Genomic DNA, 17065 nt, shown 5'->3' with positions numbered 1-17065 from the left:
CCGCTAGACCCCTCACCCTCCCATCGTAGGCCCTCCCGCTAGACCCCTCACCCTCCCATCGTAGGCCCTCCCGCTAGACCCCTCACCCTCCCGTCGAAGGCCCTCCTGCTAGACCCCTCACCCTCCTATCGAAGACCGTCCCTCTAGACCCCTGTCCCTCTCATCGAAGACTCTCCCTCTAGACCCCTCACCCTCCCGTCGAAGACCCTCCCTCTGGACCCCTCACCCTCCCGTCGAAGACCCTCCCTCTAGACCCCTGTCCCTCCCGTCGAAGGCCCTTCCACTGGACCCCTCACCCTCCCATCGAAGGCCCTCCCTCTGGACCTCTTGCCCTCCCGTCAAAGGCCCTCCTGCTAGGCCCCTCACCCTCCCATCGAAGGCACTCCCTCTAGATCCCTGTCCCTCCCATCAAAGACCCTCAGCCTCCCATCGATGACCCCTCACCCTCCCATCGATGACCCCTCACCCGACAACCCGAGGCCATACCCTGTGAAGGTCTGGCTGGTCTTCTTGACGAGTGGAATGTTCCGGAAGCTGGTGGCTGACCGCACATCGCTTCCTGTTGAAGTGAATGCCCTCGATCCTGTGGACGAGGTGGAGGCCATTCCTGTCTCCCGAGAGGGGCTCGATGCCGTAATTTTGGTTCCTGGCCAGTACGACCAAACCCCTGGGGGGTGGGAAAAGCCGGAAAATATTGTTGAATGTCTGCACGCTCTCCTTTGGCACGTCGCTGAGGGTGTATCGCTCGGTCCGAGGCCATTCAGACCCTCACTCCGTGTCCTAGCCACACGCCCCAACCGCGCTCTCACCCAACTTGTATCCACCTCCATCTCCGGGGTCTCTGCTCCTCCCACCCTCGGGGATGCAGAGGAAGATCCCATGGACAGCCCATGTTGGGTCCCAGGATCCGTTCGTTTCCCAAAGTCCCTTCCCCTTTTGTCCCATTCCAGGGAAGTTCTCTGTCTATCCCAACACCCTCCACCCGTCTACAAATGACGAACCATTACCTTTGAGACCGGGTGACACGAAAATGCAATTCTTTGCGTGTTTGTTCAATGGGCATCTTAGGGTCACATAGAAACAGACCATTCGGCCCAACCCATCCGTGCTGACCCTGATATTCTAAATTAATCCAGCCCCATTTCCCAGCATTTGCCCCCCCTATCCCTCTAACCCCTTCCTATCCATGTCCCCATCCCGATGCCTTTTAAATGCTGTAACTGTACCAGCCCCCACCCACTTCCTCCTTCCATACACGCACCACCCTCTGTGTGAAAAAGTTACCCCTCAGGTCCCTTTCCCCTCTCACCTTAAACCTATGCCCCTCTAGTTTTGGACTCCCCCTACCCCTGGGGGTAAAGACCTTGTCTATCCTCCCTACCCATGCCCCTCATGGTTTTATAAACCTCTATAAGGTCCCCCCCCCCTCAGCCTCCGACGCTCCGGGGAAAACAGCCCCAGCCTCTCCCTGTAGCTCAAACCCTCCGACATCCCTGTAAATCTTTCCTGGCCCTTTCACAACATCCTTCCTGCAGCAGGGAGACCAGAACGGGACACAGAGCTCCAGAAGGGGCCTCACCAATGTCCCAGTACATCCTTAATATGACATCCCCAGCTCCTACACTCAAAGGGTCTGAGCGATGAAGGAAAGTGTGTCAAACGCCTCCTTAACCCCCCTTACTTAAGCCCATTGAGTGTATGCTAGTGTTCGGATAAGCAGGGAGGAGGGGAAGGAGGGAGAGAGAGAGGGAGAGGGAGAGGGAGAGAGAGAGGGAGAGAGAGAGGGAGAAGGGGAGGGGGAGAGCGGGAGAAGGGGAGGGAGTGGGGGAGACAGGGAGAGGGAGAGAGAGAGGGAGAAGGAGACAGAGAGAGGGAGAGGGAGAGAGGAAGAGAGAGAGGGAGAGAGAGGGAGAGGGGGACGGAGGGAGAGAGGGAGAGGGAGAGAGAGGGAGAGGGGGAGGGAGGGAGAGGGAGGGAGAGGGAGGGAGTGAGGGAGATGGAGGCCGAGAGGGAGAAGGGGAGGGGGAGAAGGGGGGCGTGCTGGAGAGGAAGAGAAGGGGAGGAGGAGATGGGGAGGGGGAGAAAGGGAGGGGGGTAGAAGGGGAGGGGGAGGGGGAGAAAGGGAAGGGGAGGGAGGGAGAGAGGAGTGAAAACACAGGGAGAGAAGCAGTCCAGGGCTGAGCTTCCAATATTAGCTCCCGGTTTCCCAACGAATTCCAACTGACAGGGCACACTCCTCAAACAACCCAAAATAAAATCTGTCTCCCTCTGGAGAGCCATGGAAGCCGGAAAAGGAGAAAGTGGCTTCATTTGACTTGGGGGTGGGGAGGGTTATTTTGGGGTGGGGAGGGTTATTTGGGGGTAGGGAGGGTTATTTGGGGGTGGGGAGGTTTATTTTGGGGTGGGGAGGGTTATTTTGGGGTGGGGAGGGTTATTTGGGGGTGGGGTGGGTATTTGGGGGTGGGGAGGTTTATTTTGGGGTGGGGAGGGTTATTTAGGGGTGGGGACGTTTATTTGGGGGTGGGGAGGTTTATTTGGGGGTGGGGTGGGTATTTGGGGGTGGGGAGGTTTATTTGGGGGTGGGGTGGGTATTTGGGGGTGGGGAGGGTTATTTGGGGGTGGGGAGGGTTATTTGGGGGTGGGGAGGGTTATTTAGGGGTGGGGACGTTTATTTGGGGGTGGGGAGGTTTATTTGGGGGTGGGGTGGGTATTTGGGGGTGGGGAGGTTTATTTGGGGGTGGGGTGGGTATTTGGGGGTGGGGAGGGTTATTTGGGGGTGGGGAGGGTTATTTGGGGGTGGGGTGGGTATTTGGGGGTGGGGAGGTTTATTTTGGGGTGGGGAGGGTTATTTAGGGGTGGGGACGTTTATTTGGGGGTGGGGAGGTTTATTTGGGGGTGGGGAGGGTTATTTGGGGGTGGGGAGGGTTATTTGGCGGTGGGGAGGGTTATTTGGGGGTGGGGGGTGTCAGCACCGCTGGTGTGGAATTAGCACAGAAAGACTCCACATGAACACTCTAATCAGCGACGTTCCATCCCATCCTCCTGTTTCAATCATCCATGATACAGTGGTAGTGCTCCCATCTCTGAACCAGGGGATCCAGGTTAAAATCCCAACTAGTCCAGAGCGGTCTGCACAGATCTTGGAGCAAACAGATTCATATTTACAAAACAGCTCTAATCTTTCTACAACATCCAACACCTCCTCCCTGTACCCTCCAGCCCCCTCCCTACCTCTGTCACCCCCTCCATCCCCCTCCAGCCCCCTCCCTGTCCCTGTCACCCCCTCCAGCCCCCTACACCCCCTCCCTATCTCTGTCACCCCCTCCAGCCCCCTCCAGCCCCCTCCCTGTCCCTGTCACCCCCTCCATCCCCCTACACCCTCTCCCTATCTCTGTCACGCCCTCCATCCCCCTACACCCCCTCCCTGTCCCTGTCACCCCCTCCATCCCCCTACACCCCCTCCCTACCTCTGTCACCCCCTCCATCCCCCTACACCCCCTCCCTACCTCTGTCACCCCCTCCATTCCCCTACACCCTCTCCCTATCTCTGTCACCCCCTCCATCCCCCTACACCCCTCCCTGTCCCTGTCACCTCCTCCATCCCCCTACAACCCCTCCCTATCTCTGTCACCCCCTCCATCCCCCTAAACCCCTCCCTGTCCCTGTCACCCCCTCCATGCCCCTCTACCCACTCCCTATCTCAGTGATCTGTTACGAACCTCATCCCTGAGCAGAGACTGACACTGACCCGGGAATCAGCAAATCCATGAACGGAACCATGGTAATAGCAGTTCGTCTGAAAACAATCAGAAAACATTTTATTACAACCCATCTACAACATAAACAGAATTGGCTGGAAAAGCTCAGCAGGTCTGGCAGCATCTGTTAGGGTGAAAACAGAGTGAACGTTTCGGGTCCGGTGACCTTTCCTCACAACTGGGTCATTGGACACGAAACGTTAACTCTGTTTTCACCCTCAGAAAGGCTGCCAGATCTGCTGAGTTTTTCCAGTAAATTCTGTTCTTCTTCCTGATTCAGAATGTCCGCAGTTCCTTCGGCTTTTATTACCATGTATCCCTCAGTGACTACAGCCGTCAAATACAGCCCAGCAAACAAAAACAGGGGCCGCTCTACTCAATAGTACGCAGAGGGATTGCTGTTCTCCATAATATACACAGGGACTGCTGCTCTCGATAATACACACAGGGGCTGCTATTCTCTATAATACACACAGGGACTGCTATTCTCTATAACATACACAGGGACTGCTATTCTCGGTAATATACACAGGGGCTGCTATTTTCCATAATATACACAGGGACTGCAATTCTCGGTAATATACACAGGGGCTGCTATTCTCTATAATATACACAGGGGCTGCTATTCTCTATAATATACACAAGGACTGCTGTTCTCTGTAATATACACAGGGACTGCTGTTCTCTACAAGACACACAGGGACTGCTGTTCTCAATAATATACACAGGGGCTGCTATTCTCGGTAACATAAACAGGGGCTGCTATTCTCTATAATATACACAGGGGATGCTATTCTCCATAATAGACACAGGGACTGCTGTTCTCTATAATATACACAGGCACTGCTATTCTCTATAATATACACAGTGACTGCTATTCTCTGTAATATACACAGGGACTGCTGTTCTCTGTAATATACACAGGGACTGCTATTCTCTACAATATACACAGGGACTGCTATTCTCTGAAATATACACAGGGATTGCTATTCTCTATAATGGACACAGGGACTGCTATTCTCTATAATATACACAGTGACTGCTATTCTCTGTAATATACACAGAGGGGCTGCTGTTCTCTATAAGATACACAGGGACTGCTGTTCTCTGAAATATAGACAGGGATTGCTATTCTCTGTAATGTACACAGGGACTGCTATTCTCTATAATATACACAGTGACTGCTATTCTCTGTAATATACACAGAGGGGATGCTATTCTCTGTAATATACACAGGGACTGCTATTCTCGGTAATATACACAGGGACTGCTATTCTCGGTAATAAACACAGTGACTGCTATTCTCTATAATACACACAGGGGCTGCTATTCTCTCTCATATACACAGGGACTGCTATTCTCGGTAATACACACAGGGACTGCTATTCTCTATAATATACACAGGGACTGCTATTCTCTCTCATACACACAGGGGCTGCTATTCTCGAAAATATACACAGGGGCTGCTATTCTCTATAACATACACAGGGACAGCTATTCTCGGTAATATACAAAGGGGCTGCTGTTCTCTATAATATACACAGGGACTGCTATTCTCTATAATATACACAGTGACTGCTATTCTCTGTAATATACTCAGAGGGGCTGCTATTCTCTATAATATACACAGGGACTGCTGTTCTCTGTAATATACACAGTGACTGCTGTTCTCTGTAATATACTCAGTGACTGCTATTCTCTATAATACACACAGGGACTGCTATTCTCGGTAATACACACAGGGGCTGTTGTTCTCTATAATATACGCAGGGGCTGCTATTCTCTATAATACACACAGGGACTGCTATTCTCTATAATGTACACAGGGACTGCTATTCTCTATAATACACACAGGGACTGCTATTCTCTATAATATTCAGAGTGACTGCTGTTCTCTATAATATACACAGGGGCTGCTGTTCTCTATAATATACACAAGGACTGCTATTTTCTATAATATACACAGGGGCTGCTATTCTCTATAATATACACAGGGGCTGCTATTCTCTATAATATACACAGGGACTGCTAGTCTCGATAATATACGCAGGGGCTGCTATTCTCTATACTATACACAGGGGCTGCTATTCTCTATAATATACACAGGGACTGCTATTCTCTGTAATATACACAGGGGCTGCAAATCTCTCTCATATGCACAGGGACTGCTATTCTCGGTAATACACAGAGTGACTGCTATTCTCTATAATATACACAGGGACTGCTATTCTCTATAATATACACAGGGTCTGCTATTCTCTATAATGTACACAGGGGCTGCAATTCTCTATAATATACACATGGACTGCTATTCTCGGTAATATACAAAGGTGCTGCTGTTCTCTATAATATACACAGGGATTGCTATTCTCTATAATATACACAGTGACTGCTATTCTCTGTAATATACACAGAGGGGCTGCTATTCTCCATAATATACACAGGGACTGCTGTTCTCTGTAATATACGCAGTGACTGCTATTCTCGGTAATATACACAGGGACTGCTATTCTCGGTAATACACACAGTGACTGCTATTCTCTATAATACACACAGGGGCTGCTATTCTCTCTCATATGCACAGGGACTGCTATTCTCGGTAATACACACAGTGACTGCCGTTCTCTATAATATACACAGGGACTGCTATTCTCGGTAATACACACAGGGGCTGCTGTTCTCTATAATATACGCAGGGGCTGCTATTCTCTATAATATACAAAGGGACTGCTATTCTCTATAATGTACACAGGGGCTGCTATTCTCTATAATATTCAGAGTGACTGCTGTTCTCTATAATATACACAGGGGCTGCTGTTCTCTATAATATACACAAGGACTGCTATTTTCTATAATATACTCAGGGGCTGCTATTCTCTATAATATACACAGGGGCTGCTATTCTCTATAATATACACAGGGACTGCTATTCTCGATAATATACACAGGGGCTGCTATTCTCTATAATATACACAGGGGCTGCTATTCTCTATAATATACACAGGGACTGCTATTCTCTGTAATTTACACAGGGGCTGCTATTCTCTATAATATTCACAGTGACTGCTGTTCCCTATAATATACACAGGGGCTGCTATTCTCTCTAATATACACAGGGGCTGCTATTCTCGGTAATATACACAGGGGCTGCTATTCTCCATAATATACTCAGGGACTGCTATTCTCTATAATATTCAGAGTGACTGCTGTTCTCTATAATATACACAGGGGCTGCTGTTCTCTATAATATACACAAGGACTGCTATTTTCTATAAGATACACAGGGGCTGCCATTCTCTATAATATTCACAGAGACTGCTGTTCCCTATAATATACACAGGGGCTGCTATTCTCTCTAATATACACAGGGGCTGCTATTCTCGGTAATATACACAGGGGCTGCTATTCTCTGTAATATACACAGGGGCTGCTATTCTCCATAATATACACAGGGACTGCTGTTCTCTATAATATACACAGGCACTGCTATTGTCTATAATATACACAGTGACTGCTATTCTCTGTAATAGTCACAGGGACTGCTGTTCACTGTAATATACGCCGGGACTGCTGTTCTCTATAATATACACAGGGACTGCTATTCTCTATAATATACACAGTGACTATATTCTCTGAAATATACACAGAGGGGCTGCTATTCTCTATAATATACACAGGGACTGCTGTTCTCTGTAATATACACAGTGACTGCTGTTCTCTGTAATACACACAGGGACTGCTATTCTCGGTAATAAACACAGTGACTGCTATTCTCTATAATACACACAGGGGCTGCTGTTCTCTCTCATATACACAGGGACTGCTATTCTCGGTAATACACACAGGGACTGCTATTCTCTATAATATACACAGGGGCTGCTATTCTCTCTCATATGCACAGGGACTGCTATTCTCGGTAATACACAGAGTGACTGCTATTCTCAATAATATACACAGGGACTGCTATTCTCTATAATATTCAGAGTGACTGCTGTTCTCTATAATATACACAGGGGCTGCTGTTCTCTATAATATACACAAGGACTGCTATTTTCTATAATATACACAGGGGCTGCTATTCTCTATAATATACACAGGGGCTGCTATTCTCTATAATATACACAGGGACTGCTAGTCTCGATAATATACGCAGGGGCTGCTATTCTCTATAATATACACAGGGGCTGCTATTCTCTATAATATACACAGGGACTGCTATTCTCTGTAATATACACAGGGGCTGCAAATCTCTCTCATATGCACAGGGACTGCTATTCTCGGTAATACACAGAGTGACTGCTATTCTCTATAATATACACAGGGACTGCTATTCTCTATAATATACACAGGGTCTGCTATTCTCTATAATGTACACAGGGGCTGCAATTCTCTATAATATACACATGGACTGCTATTCTCGGTAATATACAAAGGTGCTGCTGTTCTCTATAATATACACAGGGATTGCTATTCTCTATAATATACACAGTGACTGCTATTCTCTGTAATATACACAGAGGGGCTGCTATTCTCCATAATATACACAGGGACTGCTGTTCTCTGTAATATACGCAGTGACTGCTATTCTCGGTAATATACACAGGGACTGCTATTCTCGGTAATACACACAGTGATTGCTATTCTCTATAATACACACAGGGGCTGCTATTCTCTCTCATATGCACAGGGACTGCTATTCTCGGTAATACACACAGTGACTGCCGTTCTCTATAATATACACAGGGACTGCTATTCTCGGTAATACACACAGGGGCTGCTGTTCTCTATAATATACGCAGGGGCTGCTATTCTCTATAATATACAAAGGGACTGCTATTCTCTATAATGTACACAGGGGCTGCTATTCTCTATAATATTCAGAGTGACTGCTGTTCTCTATAATATACACAGGGGCTGCTGTTCTCTATAATATACACAAGGACTGCTATTTTCTATAATATACTCAGGGGCTGCTATTCTCTATAATATACACAGTGGCTGCTATTCTCTATAATATACACAGGGACTGCTATTCTCGATAATATACACAGGGGCTGCTATTCTCTATAATATACACAGGGGCTGCTATTCTCTATAATATACACAGGGACTGCTATTCTCTGTAATATACACAGGGGCTGCTATTCTCTATAATATTCACAGTGACTGCTGTTCCCTATAATATACACAGGGGCTGCTATTCTCTCTAATATACACAGGGGCTGCTATTCTCGGTAATATACACAGGGGCTGCTATTCTCCATAATATACTCAGGGACTGCTATTCTCTATAATATTCAGAGTGACTGCTGTTCTCTATAATATACACAGGGGCTGCTGTTCTCTATAATATACACAAGGACTGCTATTTTCTATAAGATACACAGGGGCTGCCATTCTCTATAATATTCACAGAGACTGCTGTTCCCTATAATATACACAGGGGCTGCTATTCTCTCTAATATACACAGGGGCTGCTATTCTCGGTAATATACACAGGGGCTGCTATTCTCTGTAATATACACAGGGGCTGCTATTCTCCATAATATACACAGGGACTGCTGTTCTCTATAATATACACAGGCACTGCTATTGTCTATAATATACACAGTGACTGCTATTCTCTGTAATAGTCACAGGGACTGCTGTTCACTGTAATATACGCCGGGACTGCTGTTCTCTATAATATACACAGGGACTGCTATTCTCTATAATATACACAGTGACTATATTCTCTGAAATATACACAGAGGGGCTGCTATTCTCTATAATATACACAGGGACTGCTGTTCTCTGTAATATACACAGTGACTGCTGTTCTCTGTAATACACACAGGGACTGCTATTCTCGGTAATAAACACAGTGACTGCTATTCTCTATAATACACACAGGGGCTGCTGTTCTCTCTCATATACACAGGGACTGCTATTCTCGGTAATACACACAGGGACTGCTATTCTCTATAATATACACAGGGGCTGCTATTCTCTCTCATATGCACAGGGACTGCTATTCTCGGTAATACACAGAGTGACTGCTATTCTCAATAATATACACAGGGACTGCTATTCTCGGTAATACACACAGGGACTGCTATTCTCGGTAATACACACAGGGGCTGCTATTCTCAATAATATACACAGGGACTGCTATTCTCTATAATATACACAGGGACTGCTATTCTCTATAATGTACACAGGGGCTGTAATTCTCTATAATATACACAGGGACTGCTATTCTCGGTAATATACAAAGGTGCTGCTGTTCTCTATAATATACACAGGGACTGCTATTCTCTAAAATATACACAGTGACTGCTATTCTCTGTAATATACACAGAGGGGCTGCTATTCTCCATAATATACACAGGGACTGCTATTCTCGGTAATACACACAGGGACTGCTATTCTCTATAATATACACAGGGACTGCTATTCTCTGTAATATTCAAAGTGATTGCTGTTCCCTATAATATACACAGGGGCTGCTGTTCTCTATAATATACACAGGGACTGTTATTCTTTATAATATACACAGGGGCTGCTATTCTCTGTAATATTCACAGGGGCTGCTGTTCTCTATAATATACACAGGGGCTGCCGTTCTCTATAATATACACAGGGGCTGCTATTCTCTGTAATATACACAGGGACTGCTGTTCTCAGTAATATACACAGGGACTGCTGTTCTCAGTAATACACACAGGGGCTGCTGTTCTCTATAATATACACAGGGGCTGCTGCTCTCTATAATATACACAGGGGTTGCTGTTCTCTATAATATTCACAGGGGCTGCTGTTCTCTATAATATACACAGGGGCTGCTATTCTCTGTAATATACACAGGGTCTGCTGTTCTCTGTAATATACACAGGGGCTGCTGTTCTCTGCAATATACACAGGGACTGCTATTCTCCATAATATACACAGGGGCTGCTGTTCTCTAGAATATACAGAGGGACAGCTATTCTCTATAATACACACAGTGACTGCTGTTCTCTGTAATATACACAGGGGCTGCTGTTCTCTATAATATACACAGGGGCTGCTGTTCTCTGTAATATACACAGGGGCTGCTGTTCTTTATGATATACACAGGGGCTGCCGTTCTCTATAATACACACAGGGGCTGCCGTTCTCTATAATGTACACAGGGGCTGCTGTTCTCTGTAATATACACAGGGGCTGCTGTTCTCTATAATACACACAGGGGCTGCCATTCTCTATAATGTACACAGGGGCTGCTGTTCTCTATGATATACACAGGGACTGCTGTTCTCTATAATATACACAGAGGCTGCTGTTCTCTGTAATATACACAGGGACTGCTATTCTCAATAATATACACAGGGGCTGCTGTTCTCTATAATATACACAGGGGCTGCTGTTCTCTATAATACACACAGGGGCTGCCGTTCTCTATAATGTACACAGGGGCTGCTGTTCTCTATAATATACACAGAGTGACTGTTATTCTCTATAATACACACAGTGACTGCTATTCTCTCTGATATACACAGGGACAGCTATTCTCTATAATAAACACAGTGACTGCTGTTCTCCATAATATACACAGGGGCTGCTATTCTCTATAATATACACAGGGACTGCTATTCTCCATAATATACACAGGAACTGCTATTCTCTATAATATACACAGGGACTGCTATTCTCTATAATATACACAGGGGCTGCTGTTCTCTATAATATACACAGGCGCTGTTATTCTCTATAATACACACAGTGACTGCTATTCTCTCTGATATACACAGGGACAGCTATTCTCTATAATACACACAGTGACTGCTGTTCTCCATAATAGACACGGGGGCTGCTATTCTCTATAATATACACAGGGACTGCTATTCTCCATAATATACACAGGAACTGCTATTCTCTATAATATACACAGGGACTGCTATTCTCTATAATATACACAGGGGCTGCTGTTCTCTTTAATATACACAGGGGCTGCTATCCTCGGTGATGTACACAGGGGCTGCTGTTCTCTGCAATATGTACAGGGGCTGCTGTTCTCCATAATATACACAGGGTCTGCTATTCTCTATAATACACACAGGGACTGCTATTCTCTATAATATACACAGGGGCTGCTGTTCTCTTTAATATACACAGGGGCTGCTATTCTCTACAATATATACAGGGACAGCTATTCTCTGTAATATACACAGGGACTAGTATTCTCCGTAATATACACAGGGGCTGCTGTTTTCTATACTATACACAGCGGCTGCTGTTCTCTCAAACATACACAGGGACTACTATTCTCCGTAATATACACAGGGACTGCTATTCTCTATAATATACACAGTGGCCGCTATTCTCTGTAAATATACACAGGGACTACTGTTATCTACAATATACACAGGGGCTGCTGTTCTCCATAACATACACAGGGACTGCTGTTCTCCACAATATACACAGGGGCCGCTCTGGTCTATAATATACACAAAGACAACCATTCTCTTTATATACACAGGGACTGCAATTCTCTATAATATACACAGGGACTGCTGCTCTCTACAATATACACAGGGACTGCTATTCTCTATAATATACACACGGACTGCTATTCTCTATAACATTCACAGGGACTGCTATTCTCTATAATATACACAGGGACCGCTGTTCTCTATAATATACACAGGAACTGCTATTCTGTATAATATACACAAGGACTGCTATTCTCTATAATATACACAAGGACCACTGTTCTCTGTAATACACACAGTGACTACCATTCTCTATGATATACACAGGTGCCGCTATTCTCTATAATATACACAGGGGCCACTATTCTCTGTAATATACGTAGGGACTACTGTTCTCTACCATTCTCTATGATATACACATGTGCCGGTATTCTCTATAATGTACACAGGGGCCACTATTCTCTGTAATATACACAGGGACTACTGTTCTCTATAATAAACACAGGGGCTGCTGTTCTCTACAATATACACAGGGGCTGCTGTTCTCTGTAATATACACAGGGGCTGCTATTTTCTATAATAGTCACAGTGACTGCTGTTCTCTATAATATACACAGGGGCTGCTATTCTCTATAATATACACAGGGGCTGCTATTTTCTATAATAGTCACAGTGACTGCTGTTCTCTATAAGAAACACAGGGGCTGCTGTTCTCTATAATATACACGTGGGCTGCTATTCTCTATAATATTCACAGTGACTGCTGTTCTCTATAATATACACAGGGGCTGCTGATCTCCATAATATACACAGGGACTGCTCTTCTCTATAATATACACAGGGGCTGCTGTTCTCTATAATATACACAGGGGCTGCCGTTCTCTATAATCTACACAGGGGCTGCTGTTCTCTATAACATACACAGGGACTGCTGCTCTCTATAACATACACAGGGACTGCTGTTCTCTGTAATATTCACAGGGGCTGCTGTTCTCTATAATATACACAGGGGCTGCCGTTCTCTATAATATACACAGGGACAGCTATTCTCCATAATATACACAGGGGCTGCTATTCTCGGTAATACACACAGTGACTGCTATTCACTCTCATATACACAGGGACTGCTAATCTCGGTAATACACACAGGGACTGCTATTCTCTATAATACACACAGGGACTGCTATTCTCGGTAATACACACAGGGGCTGCTTTTCTCTATAATATACACAGATGGGCTGCTATTCTCTATAATATACACAGGGACTGCTATTCTCTATAATATACACATGGGCTGTTATTCTCTATAATATTCACAGTGACTGCTGTTCTCTCTAATATACACAGGGACTGCTATTCTCTATAATATACACAGGGGCTGCTGTTCTCTATAATATACACAGGGGTTGCTATTCTCTGTTATATACACAGGGGCTGCTATTCTCTATAATATTCACAGTGACGGCTGTTCTCTATAATATACACAGGGGCTGCTGTTCTCTATAATATCCACAGGGACTGCTATTCTCTATATTATACACAGGGGCTGCTATTCTCTATAATTTACACAGGGGCTGCTATTCTCTGTTATATACACAGGGGCTGCTATTCTCTGTAATATTCACTGGGGCTGCTGTTCTCTATAATATACACAGGGGCTGCCGTTCTCTATAATATTCACATGGGCTGCTGTTCTCTATCATATACACGGGGGCTGCTATTCTCTATAATACACACAGGGACTGCTATTCTCTATAATATACACAGGGACAGCTATTCTCTCTCATACACACAGTGACTGCTGTTCTCCATAATATACACAGGGGCTGCTATTCTCTATAATATACACAGGGACTGCTATTCTCCATAATATACACAGGGGCTGCTGTTCTCCATAATATACAGAGGGACAGCTATTCTCTATAATACACACAGTGACTGCTGTTGTCTGTAATATACACAGGGGCTGCTATTCTCTATAATATACACAGGGACTGCTATTCTCCATAATATACACAGGGGCTGCTATTCTCTGTAATACACACAGTGACTGCTATTCTCTCTCATATACACAGGGACTGCTATTCTCGGTAATACACACAGGGACTGCTATTCTCTATAATATACACAGGGACTGCTATTCTCGGTAATACACACAGGGACTGCTATTCTCTATAATACACACAGGGACTGCTATTCTCAGTAATACACACAGGGGCTGCTGTTCTCTATAATATACACAGGGACTGCTACTCTCTATAATATACACAGGGGCTGCTATTCTCTATAATATACACAGGGACTGCTATTCTCTATAATACACACAGGGGCTGCTATTCTCTATAATATTCACAGTGACTACTGTTCTCTATAATATACACAGGGGCTGCTGTTCTCTATAATATACACAGGGACTGCTATTCTCTATAATATACACAGGGGCTGCTCTTCTCTAAAATACACACAGGGACTGCTGTTCTCTATAATATACACAGGGCCTGCTATTCTCTATAATATACACAGGGGCTGCTATTCTCCAAAATACACACAGGGACTGCTGTTCTCTATAATATACACAGGGATTGCTATTCTCACTAATACACACAGGGGCTGCTTTTCTCCATAATATACACAGGGGCTGCTATTCTCTGTAACATACACAGGGACAGCTATTCTCGGTAATATACAAAGGGGCTGCTGTTCTCTATAATATACACAGGGACTGCTATTCTCTATAATATACACAGTGACTGCTATTCTCTGTAATATACACAGAGGGGCTGCTATTCTCTATAATATACACAGGGACTGCTGTTCTCTGTAACATACACAGTGACTGCTGTTCTCTGTAATATACTCAGTGACTGCTATTCTCGGTAATATACACAGGGACTGCTATTCTCCATAATATACACAGGGACTGCTATTCTCGGTAATACACACAGGGACTGCTATTCTCTATAATACACACAGGGACTGCTATTCTCGGTAATACACACAGGGACTGCTATTCTCTATAATATACACAGGGGCTGCTATTCTCTATAATATACATAGGGGCTGCTATTCTCGGTAATACACACAGGGACTGCTATTCTCGCTAATACACACAGGGGCTGCTATTCTCTATAATATACACAGAGGGGCTGCTATTCTCTATAATATACACAGGGACTGCTATTCTCTATAATATACACATGGGCTGCTATTCTCTATAATATTCACAGTGACTGCTATTCTCTGTAATATACACAGAGGGGCTGCTATTCTCTATAATATACACAGGGACTGCTGTTCTCTGTAACATACACAGTGACTGCTGTTCTCTGTAATATACTCAGTGACTGCTATTCTCGGTAATATACACAGGGACTGCTATTCTCCATAATATACACAGGGACTGCTATTCTCGGTAATACACACAGGGACTGCTATTCTCTATAATACACACAGGGACTGCTATTCTCGGTAATACACACAGGGACTGCTATTCTCTATAATATACACAGGGGCTGCTATTCTCTATAATATACATAGGGGCTGCTATTCTCGGTAATACACACAGGGACTGCTATTCTCGCTAATACACACAGGGGCTGCTATTCTCTATAATATACACAGAGGGGCTGCTATTCTCTATAATATACACAGGGACTGCTATTCTCTATAATATACACATGGGCTGCTATTCTCTATAATATTCACAGTGACTGCTGTTCTCTATAATATACACAGGGGCTGCTGTTCTCTACAATATACACAGGGACTGCTATTATCGGTAATACACACAGGGGCTGCTATTCTCTATAATATACACAGAGGGGCTGCTATTCTCTATCATATACACCGGGACTGCTATTCTCTATAATATACACATGGGCTGCTATTCTCTATAATATTCACAGTGACAGCTGTTCTCTATGATATACACAGGGGCTGCTGTTCTCTATAATATTCACAGGGACTGCTATTCTCTATATTATACACAGTGGCTGCTATTCTCTATAATATACACAGGGGCTGCTATTCTCTATTATATACACAGGGGCTGCTATTTTCTATAATATTCACAGTGACAGCTGTTCTCTATAATATACACAGGGGCTGCTGTTCTCTATAATATACACAGGGTCTGCTATTCTCTATAATATACACAGGGCCTGCTATTCTCTATAATATACACAGGGGCTGCTGTTCTCTATAATATACACAGGGGCTGCTGTTCTCTATAATATACACAGGGGCTGCCGTTCTCTACAGTATACACAGGGGCTGCTGTTCTCTATAACATACACAGGGACTGCTGTTCTCTATAACATACACAGGGACTGCTGTTCTCTGTAATATTCACAGGGGCTGCTGTTCTCTATAATATACACAGGGGATGCCGTTCTCTATAATATACACAGGGGCTGCTATCCTCGGTAATATACACAGGGTCTGCTATTCTCTATGATACACACAGGGACTGCTATTCTCTATAATATACACAGGGGCTGCTGTTTTCTTTAATATACACAGGGGCTGCTATTCTCTACAATATATACAGGGACAGCTATTCTCTGTAATATACACAGGGACTAGTATTCTCCGTAATATACACAGGGGCTGCTGTTTTCTATAATATACACAGCGGCTGCTGTTCTCTCGAACATACACAGGGACTACTATTCTCCGTAATATACACAGGGACTGCTATTCTCTTTAATATACACAGTGGCCGCTATTCTCTGTAATATACACAGGGACTACTGTTCTCTACAATATACACAGGGGCTGCTGTTCTCCATAACATACACAGGGACTGCTGTTCTCCACAATATACACAGGGGCCGCTCTGGTCTATAATATACA

The 17065-nt window shown here is 44.8% G+C and overlaps 1 protein-coding gene across 1 annotated transcript in view; it reads right to left on the bottom strand.

The window, feature by feature from the left end:
- Positions 1–17065, bottom strand: part of LOC125449697 (uncharacterized) — an 80107-nt gene that overhangs the window by 30002 nt on the left and 33040 nt on the right. Inside the window, exons 3-4 of the mRNA XM_059642983.1 lie at positions 3720–3796; positions 487–667 (exon numbers count right to left, since the gene is read on the bottom strand). Coding sequence (XP_059498966.1) covers positions 487–667; positions 3720–3796 — 258 coding nt within the window. The remainder of the gene's footprint in view (positions 1–486; positions 668–3719; positions 3797–17065) is intronic.

Source organism: Stegostoma tigrinum, chromosome 47 (assembly GCF_030684315.1).
Source record: "Stegostoma tigrinum isolate sSteTig4 chromosome 47, sSteTig4.hap1, whole genome shotgun sequence".
NCBI lineage: Eukaryota > Metazoa > Chordata > Chondrichthyes > Orectolobiformes > Stegostomatidae > Stegostoma > Stegostoma tigrinum.
The sequence above is the reverse complement of the archived record's forward strand: the minus strand, read 5'-3'. Positions and strand labels throughout refer to the sequence as shown.